Here is a 21,730-nt window from a genome sequence, read left to right on the forward strand (position 1 = left end):
GGTTTTGACTTTTCCATCAGATAATTAATACAGTCTCTTTGTGGTCACAGTCTAATTGTCAGCAATAAAAACTATTCATATAACTGTATTCTTTTGTAATGAATTGTACATTCCATGGAAATATTATGAGAAATCACAAGATTGAGGAAAGTTCTTTTTCCTTCATTTCACAAGCTTCTTACCTAAAAAAGTAGAACATTTCCTCCATTGTTCATTTAATTTCTGTATTTTGACACACCTATAACTCTGTGAAGGAGGAGGAAAAAAGCCTGTGAAGGCTGGAAGAAGTAATGTTTCAGGACCATGGCAACAATATTTCTGTAGCCTGTAGGCATAGGCCTGTCACAGAGTGGACAACACATGTACATATTCAAATCAGTAACTTAATTCCTATGTAACGTGACAGAGTCCCAAGCACCACAAAGCAGGGGGAGAGTCTTGCATTAATATGGAAGTCCAGCAACACAAGGTAACTAACACTTTTTTGCCCACCAGCGTAAGGTCGCTGGAGACAAGGAACACATTTGTCTTCAAACCTTCCCAATGTAACTCATTCACAGGCAGCCCCTACTCCACACCTCTGTCACAGTGTTTGCATACAGACATCTCTTTTGCGGGGTCCCAATCCTAACATTGCCAGGTACCAGGTCTCACCTGAAACGCACTTTCAAGTAGCCTTAAGGATTCTCTCCTACTGCAGGCAATGTAGCCTCTCCAGGGACTAATGGTTGACAGAGCACAGGAACCACCTGGCCACACTTCAGCAGTAGGGCGTGAGGCAATAATGGTGTACAAACAGCTCTGCCAAGCCTGAAGATTTAGCTTTGTTGTCCGACTTATAAAATGTTTAAAGCAGAATTAAGAAGGCCAAAATTCTGAACCACAGAGCTGTCAGGTGTTCGATATGGACATCTTTTGGCTGACAGGTGATAATATTTCAGAGTCTGACGCATCCAGACATGATCACAAATTCTTACAAAAAAAAATACACAAGAAACTATAACAAAACTTTAGATTCCTTTTTTAAAAATAAATTCAAGCTGCAGGTAATTAATTTTCCTTTTTGGTTGTCAGCAATCTTGATACGAATGTGGAAACAAAACAGAAAACAGCAACAGACAAAAAAAAGACACAATGTAGAAGTATAGAGGTGAGGAAAACAAGGGAACACCCCCTTCTCCCCTTACACTCCTTACTCCTCAGTCAGAGTCCATTGAAAGTTCAGAACAGCGTGCAACCTCCGCTCGGGACAAATTGGCAGGGCGTGTTTCTGGATAAGTTGTGACGTAGGATGAGGGAGGAGAGAGCATGAGGGAGCTTCAGGAGTGGAGAAGAGAGTGTCTGTAATTAGAGTGGGCAGGGCTCACACCAGAAGAACAGCTCTGTAGCTTCCTCCAGGGCCCAAGTCAAGATGCCACACCAAATAGCTACAGAGAAACTATGCACATGTATTATGAATGCCAAACTATAAAGAAAAATTATTAAAAGCAGAGGCAGCCATTAAACGCTTCTCTTTACCTAACAGAAGTCCGTGACACACAGGTGACTGCATAACAATGCCCTCTCAGTGGGATGTATTGCTTCTTATATAAGAAATGCATATTATAGGTAACCATGTCAGGAACAGATAATGAGAACGTCATAACTCTGTATGCTTCCAAGAAGGAATGAATTATATGCAGTTATGTGAAAGATCTTCAGGCAGTACCTGCCTTAAAAAAAAAAAAGTGGTTTATGCTATGCAAAGTCGTGATGCTACTGAGTGACAGTAACACTAAGATATTACAAATCTTATTAGATCACTCCATGTCCTATACATCCATGTTGTATGATACATATATTTGTCTATACCTGCCCTCTGTGCATACAGTCTCCAAAAACCTAAACTGACACAAACCAAACCATCCAAAATTAAGTTTCTTCTGTCTGCTTAAGGCTGTATTTCCTTCATTAGGTCCAATTTGGGATGTTTTCCTTTCTTAGTGGTTAAGACACCAGGGTACTGTTTATCATCTTTCCTCAACCATTCACCAGTTTTAAATAAGCATAATTAGATTCAAGATTGTGCAATTAAAGCAGTCATAAGTAGATGCTCACGTAGGACATTACTACAAAAACAGTAACTAGCAACCACAGGTCACACCCAGGTTGTATAAACTCTAGCTTATGTAGTGAAGTTAAGAGTCCTAAGCCTTTCGTTACTCATGCTGGTGGAAGAGGATCCTGAATGTTCTTGCACACTTTTGTATCCGTAACCTGAACTACGCACAACTGTGGAAAAGAAGAAAGAAACCTTATGGCAGGTAAGTTAAAAACAGCCTGATTGCTCCAGACATTGCTCTTCCAATACAGATAAGTGGCATTTGCTGAGGAAACAGGATAAATTACCATCTAGTTGTTCTCTTGGCAATTTAGCCCTTTTTAGGTTAAATGCATTTATGGGTTATTCTACTAGAACTGATTTTCTTTTTTTTTTTAATATCATGGGTCTTGAACATATTCTTTTTTCCTGTAACACAGAAAAATAGAGTAAGAAAATCTTTTTCTATCATATACATTAACTACTCTATACAGTGCTTTTGCAGCCACCTAATCAAAACTGTTGGCTAGTGATTTGGGCATCAAACTGCCACATAGAAGTCCCAGGCTCTAATCCCTCTCTGATATCGAACTGATGTCTGGCCTCAGACAGGTCACTTGATGGCCTCTGGACTCCCATGTTCACCTCCCTACAGAGTGGCTATGTTAGCCTCTGTGCTACTTTGTCAAAGTGCAATCCCAGTATCTATGTATTATATTGCACTTGCTCTCACTCTCATGCTGACTAGAAAGATAGTTAGAAAGATGTGTCATATAATACAACACACACACACACACAGAGTCTATCTCCAATTTAGCCTAAGGATTTTTTTCTGTTATAGCTTCAGCTTTCTGTCAGAGGCAACAAGAACCCTGCGTGCATAATGATCAGCATTTTCAGCAGTGATCACCGATTCTGCAGACTTTTGCTTATGAGTATGCTCCCAATGTCTATCCATTAGAAGATAAACACTTACCAAACAAATTTTTAGAAGTTTGTCCAATTGTACATTGACAGGATTATTGAAAATGTTTTTCCAACAGAGAGATACTGAAAGCAGAACAAGAAATTATAAGATTTAAATTGAAACTGTGAAGATCAAAACAAGGAGAAATTTGAAGTACACACGGACAAAAGACTGGTATCAGGTTTTATTGTGCTCTTGCCCCACATAGAAACCATTTTTTGCTGATCTCCTGCACATATTCACTAGAAACTCCTGTGCAACTGTGGACTTAGCAAGGCAAACCAAACTATTAATGCAGTAAATTCTTAGAGCTAACCAATGCTAGCCACTGCCTTCTTTATCTTTCCTACTGCTCCAGGTGTCCCCTCTTACTCTGTTGTACATCTTGCCTTTGCCTGTGACATTCCACTCTGAAAGTCTTAGCAGCACTGTTTAGGTCCTTAAACGTCAGAGTCCCACTAGTATCAAACCCATGGCTTGGTTGCTATTAAAACCTGTATGTCCTACATTTTTATTTGCAGACATGCAAAATGCTCTTAGTTATCTGCATCACTGTACAACTAATGATGCGCACGCTCCCTGCCCCCAAGAGCCTGGACATTTAACTTGCACAGTTCAGGATACACAGTGGTAGGATATACATGGGTAAAGTGTTGCAAGGCTAACTTCTTTTCAAACTCTGAGCCCAAGTGCCCTTCAGAAACATGTTCTAATTCACTCTTAAATTAGAGGACTTGATGTTAGGAATGCTGTTTTCTGTAGGTCCTTTTCAATTAAACATATTTAAGTCAGGAAAATAAAGTGATGATTGATGATGCATGAAACTTTCTAGACATTTACATCACATGACTCAATCACACTCCTATCAATGGAATTTTTTTTCTCCAGGTGACCTATCTGAAATAAGACCCTTCACTTAACTGAAAATACTCAAACATGTTTATGCACACAAACTACAAGAAAGCAACTTGCTCCAGGCCCTTACTGCAGCCTCAGAACTGCATGTGCACATTCATGTTTCTTCCAAAAAGCTGAAAAATGAGTATAATTACGACTACATCAAGACTTCACAGAATATAATTCTGTGCTGCAAACACAGCAGAAAACTCAAATCCCACCCTCTCTATTTCTATAGTAGAACCCTATGGATTCCCTCAGAAAGAACCTCATTCCAAGTGATGCAAGGTGGTGCTAAACCAAGTCCTGTATCTTAGTTCAGTGAAATGATGGAAGTGTTGCTTACAGCACCATTAGCCTGCAAAGGGTTAACATGCTCTAGTCGTGGCAGGAAATTTCCTTCAAGTGAAATTGCTCTGGAATATCATATTGGGGAAGGGCACTTCTCAAACACGTGTTCATAGAGGGATCTGTATTTTTTCTGCTTTGTTTTTGTTTGTTGGTTGGTTTTTTGTTGTTGGTTTTTTAATTGATTGAGGAACAAGAAAGGTTGAAAGCTTTTGTAATCTGTGCTTCAGTGTCCCATCTTCAATGTTGGGCAACCTATCATGATACAATACAGCAATCCATAGCACTGCCTCAAGATACGCCACTCCTAATCCTACCATCTGTCCTCCACTGGTTATCTTTTTCCAACAGAGTGTGAAATAACACCCAGCTTCAAGCAACAAGACTGTAAATTAACTGAGATACAAGATACATGAGAAGATAATGTGCAAGTTCGATAATGAAGATACTAGCCTTTTATTCATCATCTGTCATACAGTGTTTCCAGGATCAGGCATGCACTTGCTCATGAGAGTTTTAATACTTCTTTCTGTACATCTGTAAAGCATTCTGGGAACTAGAGATCCCCACAGAAAAAGAGCAGGAACATGGTGGAATAGAACAGTCTCCTCAAACTTTAACAAAGTCTTGCCTAAATACAATAGGGTTTTGATTTTTTTTTTTTAAATCAAAGATGAATTCTCTGAATGGGTGGTTTTTTCTGTCTCTGAAAGATGCCTGCAGAAAAGATATTTTAGCTGTTCCTCTAAGTTGTTGTTTATTTTGCAATTTTTAATAATGACAGTCAATTTTTCTGTTTTTCTAGAGCATATAACTCCAGCTATATATAAATATAATAAAATTATTACATTAGACAAGCTGAAAAGATGTACAAGTTTGAAGGAGCAATGTTTTTAATTAATTTGCCTTGTGTCTTTCTAGCCCTGAAAATAGCAAATGTCAATTGGCAATCCAAACTAAATAAAGCTGCACACCACACCTCTGATTACAGCAGCACAGAAGCAATCTTCAGGAGAGGACAGGCCTTCAACATCACTCTGAACCTCCAAACAACGGTGCAGTCTGGGGACAACTTCACCTTTATTGCAAGCACAGGTAATTTCCCCGTGGCACTCAGCTCATATCCAAGTCACTCCAGCTCCAAAACACTAGTGCCTTACAACTCTATGTGGTCCATTCCTGAATCATTAAGCTTTGTCCTGTATCATTCAGGATTCATTGTCCTTTTAGGCTTAGGAGCTCCCATTTTAAAGTTCAATCTGTACCTTAAGGCAATAGACAGTTAAAGTAATAATTAATAGAAAGGTATGGGCTATCCTCATTCTAAAAACAAGCCTATGTCTCTGCTCCTAAGGACCTACCTGTAATACTGCAAGTTGTCTTCATTCTGTGGTCCCTGAACATTTTGCAACTCTACCTCTCACAGACCATCATCCCCCATTTGTGTCCTTTCCTGACTTTCTACTTCACCTGTTTAAACTCCCCTTGATTAACTTAATGTTAACAGTCTACACATGATCCCATTCATAAGACTCCTATCTGTATCTTCTCAAAAGGCTTCTCCAAAAAATTCTCAAGGCAGCAGCTAACTCTCAATGAAATGTGTATTAAAATGTGTGGCCCATCCTGCCTACATATTTTTGAACTGCCAGGTTTTCAGGACAGCAGGCTTGCCTCCTCACTTGTCTAGAATGATTATGGGCGTACTCACCTTTACTGGGTCGTGCACGTAACATAGAGGGCTGCATAGTACGATTCTATGGATTGGAGCGCAGCTAGTTTACATTGAGTAAGCATTTTATCTGATAAGCCACAATCTTTCAATGTAGTCATTAAAAAAAAATATGGAATTGAGATCATCACTGACCCCAAGTTTTGTCACCCACAACTGTCATTCAGAATTGCTGTCCCTGTTCCCTCTGGCAGGACCATCTCCAGCAGAATCACAGCAGACCAAGGCCATATTTAACCTTTCTGAGGAGGGTGCCAGTGGCTGGAATGCAACCCAAGAGCCCAGTGAGCCTGGCTGCATGAACTTCACAATATTCAGCCCAGCCAATGCTGTCATTGGACGATACAAACTCAAACTCCAGATTGTTTCTGGGAACAAGGTCTCTTCAATACTCCTGGGCCAGTTTGTGCTACTCTTCAATCCTTGGTGTCCAAGTATGTTTTGATGTATCGTGTCCTTCAAATAACTCATTGTCTCAGTCAGGAAAGCTGGGTGTCACAGTAAAGCACGTACCTGACAGTCACAGCTACAGAAAGATTTTTTTTTTTGCTCAACATCAAGTATCAAGTTTTTGCCCCTTCTTCAGTGCTGCAATGCATCAAAGATCCAGCCTCTTGCTTGTAGAATAAGAAATCAGAGGCAGGAAATATTCCAAATATTTATTCTATAATTTTTTCCCTCTGATGCTTGTGTTTAGTTGTAAACCAAGCAATATCTACCAGTAAGACACATGCTGAGATTAGTGAAGGGACAGGAGCATAGTCAGTTCCCCTTAAAGGAACTTCATGCTTATTATATTCTCTCCCTAAATGATTACAAAGGTATAGCAGAGAGTCCTAAGCCCGAATGCACAGGCAGCCTGACCTGTTCCCTAGAACTCCCCTTGAAGTGAGATTTTCAGTTACAGCAAAACAACTTTCCTTTCAGCCAGCATGTCTCATTCTGCTTGTAGATGATGATGTCTATATGGCTAATGAAAAGGAGCGACAGGAGTATGTCCTGAATGATAGCGGAATCATATTTCAGGGACTGGAAAAATATATTCAACAAGAAGCTTGGAACTATGGACAGGTAAACAGCATCACCTATTCCAGAACTTTGAAAATAAGAACAGTGGGTAAATAGGCTCTTGAGGAGAGAGAATCATTATCTCATAGTGCAAGAGTTCAGTATTCCTCTCTCGCTTATGATTTTCTTGCAGATATATGTCTCACATCAATAAATACAGCAGCATCAGGATCATTTCCCCTGTCTGGCATGTGCTAATACAGAAATAAAAGAAACAAAGCACAATTTAAGTTGGTTTTTGCCTATTACACAAACTGGTGAAATTAACTTGTTTCTTGACCCTTGTAAAGGGCAAAGGAAGCCATTCCAGTATTAACCTCTAGGTATTGCGAGGCTAGTACATCTAAATATTTACACAGTTGGTTCAGTAATGGGGCACTAAAAGGATATCCCAAATCTACTCAACTGAAACAACTCAAGTTGGAATTTTTGAAAATCAGTTTGGCCTTCTAAGCATAACTGCTACAAATACAGTCATAACTATAGCCCATCTGTAGTCACATAGCTATCCTGCAACTTGTTGGATCAGTCAAAACCATTCTGGACCACTTCATGCCTTACAACTGCACCAGCAGTTGCACAGACAGCAGTTCTATTGATCCTCCTGATCACTGTGGCTACTTTTACACTAATAAATGAAACAAGGCCAGATCTGCTTTCTGTCTCAGAGGTCAAATGGCATCCTTGCCTGACCATATCCATACAGCATAGCACTTTGGCATTGTCTGGGCCCAACACAGTGTCTCTGTGACCCTAATTCACAATAATTATTTTTGTGGGTTTCTTTCAGTTCAGATCATCTGATATAAGGTGAAGGCAGCCCATCAGAATGAAGCTTTCGTAACAGAAGGGTACCTGTAGGGGCATGACAGGATGTGGGAGGGTGCGAAGCCTGCTGAGCCAGACCTGGAGTGGTCTTGTCCGTTCCACCAGGCCACGTAATGTCTTCGTGAATGCTAGTAGCTATGGCCCCAAAACATGCTCATAAACATGCTGTCTTTAAAATACTATGGAGAGTCAGCAGCCTAGTGCTTATACTTCCTTCTTGGCCCTATTTTCTTTAACAGTACAGTACAGAAAATGCCTGTATTACCAACATCATCCTGTTGTGCTAGGAGAAGGAAAATAGGTGGGGAGTTTACCCTTGGGTTTATTTATTAAATTAGCCTTTAATATATTGCTTGTTTTGATTTCAGTTTGAAGAGGATATCCTTGATATCTCTCTGGCTGTACTGGATCGAAGCCTGAACCACCGCCAAGATCCAGCTGTTGATGTATCCAATCGAAACAATCCTATCTATGTGAGCAGGGTTATCAGTGCTATGGTAAAGTGATCAATTAGTTACAGCTGTACAATGCACCTACTAACAAAACCCCCAATACTTCATTGTGAATGCCTCAATGTTTTATAGGAGTAGCTAACTTTTCTGCAAAAAATAGCTACAGAAGAGGTAAAATGGAGATTTATTCCCAAGGAAAAATACCCCAGAAGTTTAATTTACCTTCTTCCCAAAAGTTTGCTCATAACTGAAGGAATGTTTCCAAGAACTTTTGAATCTCAGATGTATTTTCCTAACAGATTTTCAGTCCATTAGATCTCTTCACTAATTTGGAAAGCCTGTGTCCATTCTGAAATAATTTGCTAAGTTTTTCAAACACCAAGAGAGGCATGAAATATTTTGGAAAACCAGTGTTGGTATGGCTGCATTTAATGTGTGTATTTAGTATTCTTCACTTAAGGGGGATTCATTCAGTGAGGCCTGTATGCATTTCCTTCAACAAATAGTTACATCTTCTCAACACCCCCCCATCCTTACAAACATATAAATGCACAACTAGGCAACTGAAAAGTTTTCAATTTTATAAATAATACATGCCTTACCACATTCCTTACCTGAGATTCCTCCTTTATAGCTGTGATCCTTTTCACCCTTTTAGACAGCACTCACTTTAGGCAATTTCAACTTCAACATGGAGTAAATAACTCTACTTAGATGTACAAAATTAATAAAAGTATGAATACTTAAGAAAAAAAAAATCATTAAAAAAGAACTTACGTTTTCTGTACAACCATACCTGACACTTAAACGGGCCTCTAAAATGGATGTGCACAAATATATGCAAGCACATCTAACAAGGTTGATCAAGCTATATGTACTATATGCACATTTGCAATAAATGCACATTCAGAGAAAATATGTACTTCTTGAGGCTTCCATATAAATCACTTGAGAATGTGAACCAATACTGAATACACAGTGTAAGAGTATAATGACATACAAGGAGGCGAAATTAATCAATGAAACGGTGAAAATTTAAATAGGCTGGCAGTCAGTACATTTGGGAACATTTGTACTGAAATGCAAGGCAGTTTTGAATCATCAGACTCTACAATCTGATCTGGGTTTGATCCAATTGTTGCACTTGAGCAGACAAAATTCTATCTAAGATTCAAATACTATGTCCCACCACTCAGCCAATGAGAACAGTGGTGCAAACAGGGTCATTTCTGCCTATTTCCCTCTCTCCCTTCTTCTGTAAATATTTTAATTCTCTCATGAGAAGGACTCTTTCAGGTTAACAGCAATGATGAAAAAGGAGTAGTGGAGGGGAAGTGGAATGGAAAGTACTACTCAGGAACCAACCCCTTGCAGTGGAGTGGAAGCGTGACCATCCTTCGAAAGTGGTACAGAGGGAGATACAAACCTGTCCGGTATGGCCAGTGCTGGGTCTTTGCAGGAGTAACGTGCACAGGTATACATGAAGGGATGAGGAATGCTATTAGAAAGGAAGCTTACTAGAATTTCTGTAGTTTTAACTTTGTGATGTTATTGTTGAAGCTGTTTCAGCTTTGACAAAGAGAGTGAAGAACCTATGCTCTCCATGCATGAAGGGTTATTTTCTTCTATTTTAAACAGCTGTAGGTTGTAATACTGCACCCCAGTTTTGTGAGTCATCAAACAAAATGCAAAGCTGTTTGCCAGGCTGGGCTGGTGAAAAGAGCAAGGTTTCCTGTTTCAGAGCTAGGATTCAAAGAAAACCAGTGCTTTTTAAGTCTGTCTCCTCACAATGCTAGTTTTCTACTGTTGTGACTTACCTACTGGTGACACAAAAACAAATCACAATTCTGAGGACCCGTAAAGGGAGCTACAAGTTGGGAAAAGCATTTCATCCTAGCAGTTTCCATTCAGAGCTGCTCTGAGAAAAGCATTTCATCCTAGCAGTTTCCATTCAGAGCTGCTCTGGGACGAGTCACTTCGGGGAAAATACAAAGGAAAAATAATGCAATCAAGAGGTATGTCTCAGAGAAGAAGAGGAAAAAGAAGCAGGTAACAGAGAAACAAACACAGGGAGAAAATGGGAGAGAGAACAGGATGAAGAATGAAAGATTAAAATAAATGGGTGAATCTAACTCTTCTTAAAAAGAACATGGCAGCTAAGAACGTCATGTGAGTGGAACTGTCTTCTAAGCAATTGTGCACAATGACTGTGACTTGCATCATATCTGAGAGGGAAGTTTCTGAAGGTTTTCCCACTGAAAACATATACACTAGACTGCTTTGCCAAGAAAAACTTTCTAAATCCTTTCTAAATGTCTGTAAAATAGGTTTACAGCACTTTTACGGTATTCTATATTGCAGTTCTGAGATCCTTGGGAATACCTACTCGTGTTATTACAAACTTCAACTCTGCTCATGACAGGAATATAAATCTGAGTATTGATAAGTACGTTGACATTTCCGGAAAGACCCTGCACTTGACCGAAGACAGTGTGTGGTAAATATATTTTTGTTCTTAATATTTCTTCCATTATATTCTCCTCTAATTAAAAGATCTAGAATCATGCTCCTGAAAAACATCCCCAACCTCATGCTCCCAGTGATCTAAAACCCCATACCAAAGAATCAACAGAGCGAGTGTTCAGAAATGCAGTATGTAGTCAGTTTCATCATTCTGAAGAATTAACAGAGGAGATAATTTGTACCATTGCTATTCAACATATAATTTGAAAATTTAACTGCTAATTTTGTCTCTACTGTATGAAAGTTTAAATTTTGATTAACCTCTTGCCCAAAAATGATATCAGCTTGTCCCTCAATTCTTAGAGCAGAGCACTCTCAGAAGCCCTAAGTTTTAGACCCAGCTCCTGTGCTGTCTCAGTCTTTCATGATTACCATTATACATCCCTTGCACAATACTGAGAGGTTACTAAAGTAAAGGTAGTATGTTTAATGCAGCTGAGAAAAATTCCATCCCATCTCTTAGGAAGAACAAGCTATTTCTTTCACCTCAGAGAAGCTGTTAAAAATTATGCTTTTGACAAACAAGTGCACAGAAACTATCACACTGTGCATGTGTGTTGTACTGCATGCATCAGTGTTTCAGTCAGCAAGCACCCCGTACCATGTCGACTGAATGGGACAAGGGTGACATTAAGTAGAAAGCAACTGTGAATTAAAATACCAACAGATAGCAATGTGTGCAAGAGACCTTTGGCTGTACAGTATGTTTTTATGGAATGTCCAGAACTGAATACTTAACTCTGCAATGAATTATTTTCCTTTTAACATTTTTTTTTGTAACATCCCAACATTTCTCAGAGATCTGAACACAAAAAGCTGGCAAAGAAGGGGAAAGCGGTACTCAAGAAAGGAGTCAGCAGCTGGTCTCTCCACAGAAGAGTTTTCATTCACTCAACTAGGGTTATTTCTTGCATTGCACCAGAAATGTATCAAATCTTTCAATATAAAATAAATTGTATGAATCAGGGATTCCCTATTCTACCTCCCTTACAGGAATTTCCATGTCTGGAATGAAAGCTGGTTCATTAGAAGAGATCTTGGCTCTTTTTATGATGGATGGCAGGTTCTGGATGCAACACCCCAGGAAAGAAGCAAAGGTAACACTGTGGTAAATATAAAAAGCTGTAGATATTGTTACTCTTAAAGATTGCTGCTGAAATTTCAGGACAACTCTCTTCTATCTACTCCCTGTAGATGTAGCATTAATTCAGGTGCACAAGAAAAGCAATACCCACATCAGTCTCCAGTAGGTTGCTTTTCTGTCAGCCTCTGGATTGCCTACCAGCATGCAAATTCTTACTTTTTTTGATCCTCTGCCTCCACAAAAGCCAGCACATCTTAAGTTCGCTTATCTCACCCTAGCTTGTCTTAGCTCCTAACATTACACAGATTCATAAAATGTCAAATAATAGCTAAGGTTGGAAGGGACCTTTAGAGTTTGTTTACTCCAACCCCCTGCTCAGCACAGGGTCAATTAGAACAGGTTTCTCAGGGCTGTGTCCCAGTTGGATTTTGAGTATTTCATAGGATGGAGACTCTCTGGGAAAACTGTTGCAGAGTTTGGCCACCCTCATAGAAAAAGTTTTTTTCTTATGTTTAAATGGAATTTTCTGTGTTTCAATTTGTGCCCGCTGCCACTTGTCCTTTCACTGGCTATCACCGAGGAGAATCTGATTCTGTCCTCTTTACACCTTCCCATCAGATATTTATACACATTGGTAAGATTCCCCCCGAGCCTTCCCTTCTCCAGGTTGAACAGTTCCGGTTCTCATCTCTTAATCATTTTTCTGGCCCTTTGCAGCATTTGCTCCCATATGTCCATATCTTTCTTGTACAAGGAGCCCAGAACTGGACACGGCACTCCAGATGCGCTCACCAGTGCTGCGTAGAAGGAAAGGATCATGTCCCTTGACCTGCTGGCAATGGTCTTCCTGATGCAGCCTTGGATGTTGGCCTTCCTTGCTGCAAGGGCACATTGCTGGCATTAGACACATTTGCTGGCTTGCATTGGGCAGATTTAGCAGCAAAACAAACTAAAAACCCTTTTAGTAAGATGCTAAGTAAAGATTTTAGAGCTTATAGTCACAGGGTTGAACCAAAGAGCTTACAACAGAAAATAAAATATGCCCCATGACTCTACCCTATATAGAGGGGTAGGAGTGACTACCTCTCCCTCTCAGCATGAGGATTTGTGTTCTTTCACAATAGGCAGTCACTTAACTTCTCCCTGTCTCTAATATAGGCATATATCAGTGTGGTCCTGCCTCCACCAGAGCCATTAAAGAAGGGGATGTGAACCTGGATTATGACAGCTCATTTGTGTTTGCAGCAGTGAATGCTGACTACGTTACTTGGATTTGCTATAGCAACAAAAGAAAAGAGAGAATTTATTCTGATACTAGGAAGATTGGAAAATTTATCAGCACCAAAGCGGTGGGCACCAACTCCCGTGTGGATGTCACTGCTAATTACAAATATCCAGAAGGTAAATTCTTTGTTACAGTTGTCTTGCCACTGATGTTCAGAAGTTAAAAGAATTTAGGCCTTCGTTGGATCGAGCACTGACTTAATTTCTTTACTTCTTCTGGAGCAAAGTAATTGTGAATTTTCAAAGTCTTAGGGCTCATTGTCAGCTGATAGTGATTCAATATGGCCTTTGTGGCCCTTGATGAAATACTAATGTATTCAATACAAAGTCAAAGCTACTTCTGTAAAACATTCTGTCCCAGCTGTTCTGATCAGCTGGTGAGAATATTTCTGTTATGACATGCAGCATAGCCATTCTGGAGAGTTGTTTGGGGACAGTTTCTGCAAAATGATTTTCCACCCTTCTTAATTTCAGAGGAGATGCCAATTGCCCCAGCTTATGCAGAACTGAGCTCTCCCAGGAGTTATCTTTCTACTGCTCACAGCTTCTAAGAGGTGCCCATGAACAGCCAGCTAAAGCTGACAGGCAGGTTTTACTTTCCAGCCTTCATGGCCATGTATATTCATTTGCTTTTGTGTCAAAATTAGCATTTAGGTTAGACCTCACTTTCTCCTCTTGTGTATCTTTGCCCTCCTCAGCTTTCCTAAACTCTATTTACTGAGAGCAATTATGGCTCCATTGCACTATATCCAGTATGCGTGAGATCTCTGACCATGCTATCTTTCAAAGCAGGATCCTTGAAAGAAAGGCAGGTGTATAAAAAAGCACTGAAGCTGCTTCGTGTGAGAAGCACTGGAAAAACAACCAAAATTACAAGACCTAGAAGACGATCTTCAGCAGCATGGAGACAAAATATGACACAGCCTGCACAAAAACCCAGTATCTCAGGGAAGCTGATCCTTGATGCATCTCCGATAATTGGCCAGGATATCCTCCTTACCTTGGCACTCAGGAACTTGATCTCAGATTTCAAGACCATAAAGGTTAAACTGAGGGCTTCAGCCATTCTCTACACAAGAAAACCAAAGGCAGAGATTTTGCAGTTGTCTAGGTCTATTAAACTTGGATCTGAAGAAGGTAATTTTAATTTTATTACAGCTTAGGACAAGACATAGCTTTGGTTTGTGGCCAAATCACATAGAAATAATGAATGGCTCAAGAAGTGCATGACCTGCAAACAGTTGGAGGTTAAGGCTATTCAGGGGAAGAGAAACATATATTTGCCCTATCTTAAGCATTTGCTTTTGGGCACTGACATAAAGGATACTGAGCTGGGTGACCTTTTGTCTGACCCAGCACAGCCACTATTAATTCTACATTATGACCTTTTTTTCTAAGAGAGAACTAAGAGACATACACCAGAGACTACTCGGCTACCAGCTCCCCATAAGCAAACTATAAAGACAGATTAAAGGGGGAAACGTAAGCCTACATCTTTTGCAGCAGTAGGACAGTAACTATAGACTGCTGCAAGAGCTACACTACCTGCAGATAGTGGCCTTTGCCCTTTATAGGGACAGTGCTGAAAAATGAGACGTGTAGCACAGATGAATATAACTACCCTCTCAAGCTAATACACAACACATAACTCTTTGCACTGTTCCAGCAGTAGATGAACATTTTTTCTCAATATACTGAGATCCATTGCCTTCCTCACTGGCACAGAGACTCTGACTGTGCACCCTCTTTAAGGCAAAGGCTGAACAGCTGCATCAGCAAGGGCATTTAAATCAACCCATCATTCACTTCTGCCTTCTTTGCAAGGAAGGAGCATTAAATGCCCAGATTCAGATACATGAAAAAAACACTAGCAGGGGTTGCCACTTATATCCATTCTCAGAACTGTCCAGCTACCAAACTGTACCTGATCATTTAGTGTTTGATGTGAATGTAAGTAGAAGTCACCTATGAGCATCATTCCTGTCTATTGGCTGTCAACACCCACAAATGGACAGCCCCAGGGCGATAGCATCCTTGTTCCTTAAATTACAGATATATTACAGATAGCTGGTACTTAGACACAGAAAAAAGAAGAGAGGGAAATTCTGGTTCTATTTCCATTCCAGTGAAAGAGATTTCATTCAAGATCTCCTATTCCCAGTACAAAAACTCTCTGATGGATGACAGGAAGATCCTAGTGACTGCTGTGTGTGACACCAAACAGGAAGCCTCACTTCTAGTGGAGAAGGATATTGTACTTCAGGATCCTTTTCTCACCATCAAGGTAAAAGCTAGTCCCCTTTGTGTCCCTAGAGAGACGTGTTGAGAAGAAGCAACTAGAATCCTTACTCCATCTTCTCCTCGTGGGAAGGAGTGCGGAAAGTGGAATCATGCCTGAGGGTGATTTGATCTTGTTGCTCTAGTAATAGGCCACATGACACAAGTGAAATGAAATACACTAAGAAAAAGCAAACCTTTCCAAGGCATAGCTGTGCTATGGTATTCTTGCCAGTGCTTGTTGGCATGGCACTGATAAAGTTCTCAGTGTTACGGGGGTTACAAGGTAAGATTATCTCGAGAGACAGACAGACAGACAGAGAAAAACAGAGAGAGACAGAGAGATCTAGTCCATATCTAGGCCTCCGCTTTTGTCAGGGAAGTCTGATCATTCTCTTCCAGTTTATTTAGGAAGCCTGACTTTTACCAAAGACATCTTCACTGACTAGCTGATAATGCCTGGGGCTGTGAGGCTCGTTATTACTAATACTCAAGGAAGTTCTTTCACCTTATTAGGAAAAGTGGCACTTTTCACCTTCTGTAATGTCTTCCCAAATGATTAATAATTAGAACCAGAGGCTTTTTTTTCCCCACTTAAGACTGACTTCTGACAAATGTTGTACAATGGGTAAAAAGCAATTCTTAGTCTACAGGAAAGACCACGCATTATGTCTGCTTGGGGACAGTCCTGGGTTTGCATGGCCCATCACATCCACATAAACCAGCTTAACTTGTTTTGGACAGTTCAGCACATTCACATGCTGTATCAGACATGGGATGAAATGCTATCTGCCTACTGTACTGTAAACAACATAGAGGGAGTATGATAATTCACAGAGTCTTTCAGAGCCTCCAGACTAGATTAGCCATCCCAAACCACTCTGTCAGTAGCAAACAGGAAAAGCAAGATTACACACAGGAATAAAAAGTTTGGATTTTTGTAGGTCTGGCGATTTCCGAATACCAAGTTATAGTGAGACTTTGTAAAAAGCCTTCTGTGCTGTATCGTGCAAATAACAGAGTCAGCTTATATAGGGCAGGCACCTGAATTAAATTACTTCAATTCAGTGACTACATTTCAAGAAGGGTTTATGTTTCCGTGGATTGAAACTTCTGTGTAAACATACAGTCAATAATAGAGAAATGCAATTGGGGTGCTGGACTTCTCCATTATGTTGATTAATATTACATTATCTACAAAGATAACCAAATATGCCAATTCCACTTTATCTCAGTCAAAATAAGGTAATTAATGTTTATTTGCTACTTGGCATTCTATTTTTTTTGCCCGAGATGCCACAATTCACCTCTGTCTCACACCTCCAATGTTTTCTAATCCAAAACCTTTCATTCAGCCTAACTAAAGCTAATTTGACTTAAGATGCCTACAGTAGTTAGCCATATATGCCAAGTTAATACTTGTATTCTCATTCTGTTCTCACTGTGATAAATATCATACACTGTGTTACACATAACACCATACACTGACCTAGTTAAAAAGCTGGGACTAAATGGTAGATTCTACAGTAGTGTGTTCTTTCTCAGCCACACTGGATGGCTGATTCAAGCCTGAACTCTGATGCCCAAAAATATGTACATGTATTAATTCCTGGCTTGTTCCTGTCCAGGAGATCCTAACAGGGTAAGTGGTTTGCAATGGGAATGAAAAGAGAAAACCATGAGGAAGAAGTGAGAATAATGCCATGGCTGAGCAGAATGTTTTCTCTCTCTAGGTCCTTGGTCCAACAGTGGTACACAAGGCTGTTAATGTGCAGGTCACATTTACCAACCCACTGTCTGAAGTGGTGACAGACTGTGTGCTGAGAGCAGAAGGTAGTGGCCTGCTCAAAGAGCAACTCAGAATCAAGTACGTAAATGCTATCTGGCTAATAACTCATTCACTTTGGTGGGAAATCTGGAATAAAAGTGGGGTTTTTAAAAAGATTCTGTCAACCTCATGACTTTTGTTTGCACCAACCTTGGACAAAATACCATCATGTCAGCACTCGCCATATACTAGTTGGAGTTTTTTATACCTCCTTTGCCAAGCTTTGAATTACAGAATGCTCAGGGAGCAGAGATATGGCCTGCTTTTAATGACAGCGTGTAACTCAGAGTGCTGTTGTTAGTGACTGAATTATATAAAGGGCAAAAACTTAAAAATCTTTCTTCTTTTTGTAGTTTGCAAAAGGAAAACCAAACAATCCTTGAAGGGTAAGAGAGAAAGCGATGATAACTTTTTTCCTTCAGATATTAAATTACTAAAGAGCCAGGACATACACTGTAATGAAATGTCTTAAAAATGTGTCCACTGATATCATACCAATAAGAAATTGTTCTCTCATCTCCTCCATGGTTTTTATTTTAAAAACATTTTTAAAAGTCTCCAAAATATTTATGCTGGGGGAGTTAGCACCAAGAAACTGTGAGAGGAAAACAAAAAAAGATAGCAAAAGATGGATAATGATGTGAATCACTAAGGTTTCATTTATATCGAATACAAAGTTCAGGTCTAGATCCTGACCTCGAATCTTAACTTGCCTTACCAGAATCAGTATCGCTCAGCTTCAGTACCTCCTTAGAGCAAAGAGGCCCTTTTCCCACACTCTTTCTATTTCCTGGTGCTACTATCAGTCTCCTTGTGTTGGACAGCCAAGAGTAATTTCTAACTATGGACATAAAATCAACAAGTAATTACATTTACCACACCAAAATACAGCATGAGCATATCTAGAGTACTATAAATGTTGTGAGTGTTGAGGGTAATACATACAGTTGGATTTGAGCTCTTCTAAAGATAACCTTTCTGATCATTCCTCAGGCGCTCAGTACATTTTGACCTCATGATACAACCCCTAATTCTCTATCACAGGTTGAGAACTGCAACTGTTCCACCACATCCATTACAGCTTGATTAGTTCTTCAAGGATAGTGGTGTGGGGGCTGCAAACATGGAAGGTTATGTCCTGTGCTAGGAGCATACAAACACAGCAGCCACTTACTCTGACTTTCCTTTCCATGCTGTCTTAGATCTGGGGACTCTTAAGAATACATAGCAAGAATTTTTCAGCTGCTTGAACTTAAGAATGTATTCTCTCTTTTAGTGTCGCAAGAATGGCTCCCATGGAGAGCTCAACAGTCCAATTTGAAATCATTCCCTACAAGAGTGGCACCAGGCAGCTTCAGGTGGACTTGGTTTGCATCCATTTTTCAGACATTAAGGGATTTGTGATGCTTGATGTGGCTCCTGCTCAGTGATATCACCTGTACATCAGTTCAGTTTTGTCTCTGTTTATGAGACTGGTGCAGTGTTCATACGTTATTATGACCGGGAGAACAGAAATGTAGACTACTCAGCCAAAGTGAAGTGATGTAATATGAACGGAAATGAATAAAAAGGTACTATACACTATACTGTTTTCATTCTCTAACCTGTTTCATGGACCTTCATGAATAGAATTACTAGTGGAAATAATTATATAATTTAACTTGAAGGAGAGGATCAAGTATGCTGGCTTTCACCATTAGAGCCTGTAGCAATGATAGCAGATACATTTCCAAGGAACACCATTTAAAATCACTGGTTTCGTAAGCTTCATTGAATATAATTTAATTATATTCACTAAATATAAGTTTTATTCAGTAATAGCCAAAGTACTATCCAAGTAGCTGACATAATTCAATTCTAGAATTAAATTTATCATTTAATCTAATTACTAGAAGGAAAATACAGCAATAAGATATGGCAGTGTTACAATAGAACTCTCTTCTTATGACTGGAAAAATGAGAAGCTATTAAATAAATAATACTCTTTAATTCATAGTTTCCCTAGTCAGATAATGATTTAATCATGTGATAAATTATAAATAATGAAATATTCGGCAAAGAAAGGACTGGGCATAACAGTACAAAAGCAGATAAAAGAAACATGTCCTTGACTAAGGAGTGGCAAACACTGGAGCATCTGAAATAATAACAGGCTGGAATAGCTGTTCCTGAAAACAGGAATGAAGCAGAACATCATTAAACAGTAAATAGACAATCTGTCATCTGGACTAAGACACATTTATTTACACACACAGCTCCTCACACATGCACCACTGTCTCAAAATGCCCAGAGTTCTTTCTGGATGAACTAAATGAATGAATGAAACTTCTCCAAAGATAAAAGGATAAATCATTACCACAGCCAACCTGACTGAGACCAAACCACATTACATTTCTGTCACTGATACGCTATAGTTAAGCACTATGCTAATTTTCATGTATACACATCTTACAAATTCACCTCCTCATACAGCCTCAGTTATCACTTACTTCAGTTGGCTTTTCCAGGAAAAAAAGAAAAGCATTTGGCTTTTGAGAGGGGGGAAAAAGTATTTAACAAGGAAAATATACTGTAAGAGATGTCTTATAGCCCCTATACTATGGGTTCAACCCCAAATCTTGTTCAATTGGCTACATCTCTACAATCACCCTCTCCCAAAGAAGCTTCTGGATAGTAAATTTGGCATTTTAATGTAAAATTGTATTTGAATCAATTGACATTTTAACAGCAGCTTCCATGAAATTTCTTGTTGGCTAACACTGCGTTCAGGTATGACAAACCCCCAGAGGCAGGAATATACGGAAATTCTCATGCAAGTCACAAAATATTTTGAGGAAATAGAGATGTCACAACAAGTGTACTCAGAAGGAGTGCAGATGCACAAATAAAATCTCCTCTCTTCCAGGAGCATAATGGTTTATCCAAGTCTTAAACCTTCATTGGCTAAAGTCTCCTTCTTCTATCAATCACATATGCAAAAGTATCATTCCTAGTGTTATCTAAGACAATATAATCTTTAGAGATATATTATTTATGTAGTTGCACAGATATACACAGCATTCTTTTAAAAGATGTGGTAAGAAAAAGTCTTTGCCCCAGCTTACTCTTTTAAATGAGCACTAAAAGGAAAATATAAAGAACTTTTATTTTTATGGGTGGTTAGATCTTTAGGGCAGGAGAAATGTTAAGAATTCATAGGAAAAGAGAACATTGAACTCAATAAATCATTCTGTTTTCATCTAAACAAAATGCATCTGGTTTCTGTGAGTCTAAGAGAACGTGACTACAACTGGCCCTATGCAGTGGTGGAGCCACAAATGCCAGAATAGCTACCAACAACTCAGAAAAAAGAAAAAAGAAAAAAAAAGAAAAAAAAGAAGGAAAAAAAGTTAATTTTAAAAGGAGTTTACAGGAGAGGAAAAACTGGCTCCTGTTCCCATTAGGCAGAAAGAGAGAAAAAAATGCAGCTGATGTAATGAATAAGTAAATTTCTCAATACTCTGCTGACTTAGGTTCTCAGTTTCACAAAGTAGCTCCAGAAACAGTTTCAGACAAAGCCAAAACTGATACCTATATTGTTTTATTTATAGAAATTACCTAAATACTTTCTATTATAACTTTTCTAACTTAAGCACAGCTAAAAGCTTTCAGGACTTATATGTAACTCTGAGGCTGACTGCTATGTTTCATCACATTTTAAATACAAATGATGGACAAGACGAAGGTGCCACTTTGAAAGATTTATTGCAGAAAAAACTGACTGAGCTATCATACTGGCCCACAGCAAAGGACCCCAAACTGTATCCTCTTCATAAGGAACTGCAGCAATTGCAAAAAAAAAAAAAAAAGAAAAAAAAGAAGGAAAAAAAGTTAATTTTAAAAGGAGTTTACAGGAGAGGAAAAACTGGCTCCTGTTCCCATTAGGCAGAAAGAGAGAAAAAAATGCAGCTGATGTAATGAATAAGTAAATTTCTCAATACTCTGCTGACTTAGGTTCTCAGTTTCACAAAGTAGCTCCAGAAACAGTTTCAGACAAAGCCAAAACTGATACCTATATTGTTTTTTTTATAGAAATTACCTAAATACTTTCTATTATAACTTTTCTAACTTAAGCACAGCTAAAAGCTTTCAGGACTTATATGTAACTCTGAGGCTGACTGCTATGTTTCATCACATTTTAAATACAAATGATGGACAAGACGAAGGTGCCACTTTGAAAGATTTATTGCAGAAAAAACTGACTGAGCTATCATACTGGCCCACAGCAAAGGACCCCAAACTGTATCCTCTTCATAAGGAACTGCAGCAATTGCCTTGGAGTATATACGAAGCCTTTACTAAGCATAAACACAAGCAATTTC

General features: G+C 39.2%; 1 protein-coding gene across 1 annotated transcript; it reads left to right on the forward strand.

The window, feature by feature from the left end:
• The first annotated feature begins 904 nt into the window (after positions 1-904).
• LOC103899123 (protein-glutamine gamma-glutamyltransferase 6) lies at positions 905-20,712 on the forward strand. Its single transcript, XM_009279544.1, has 13 exons — positions 905-926; positions 5,214-5,387; positions 6,219-6,458; positions 6,977-7,095; positions 8,289-8,417; positions 9,669-9,846; positions 10,734-10,869; positions 11,889-11,992; positions 13,138-13,380; positions 14,056-14,400; positions 15,390-15,547; positions 17,274-17,407; positions 18,645-20,712. Exons 1-13 carry the CDS (start codon positions 905-907, stop codon positions 18,796-18,798), a joined length of 2,136 nt encoding a protein of 711 aa, XP_009277819.1. The 3' UTR covers positions 18,799-20,712.
• Positions 20,713-21,730: the final 1,018 nt, after the last annotated feature.

Source organism: Aptenodytes forsteri, unplaced genomic scaffold (assembly GCF_000699145.1).
Source record: "Aptenodytes forsteri isolate BGI_AS27 unplaced genomic scaffold, ASM69914v1 Scaffold483, whole genome shotgun sequence".
NCBI classification, from domain to species: Eukaryota; Metazoa; Chordata; class Aves; order Sphenisciformes; family Spheniscidae; genus Aptenodytes; species Aptenodytes forsteri.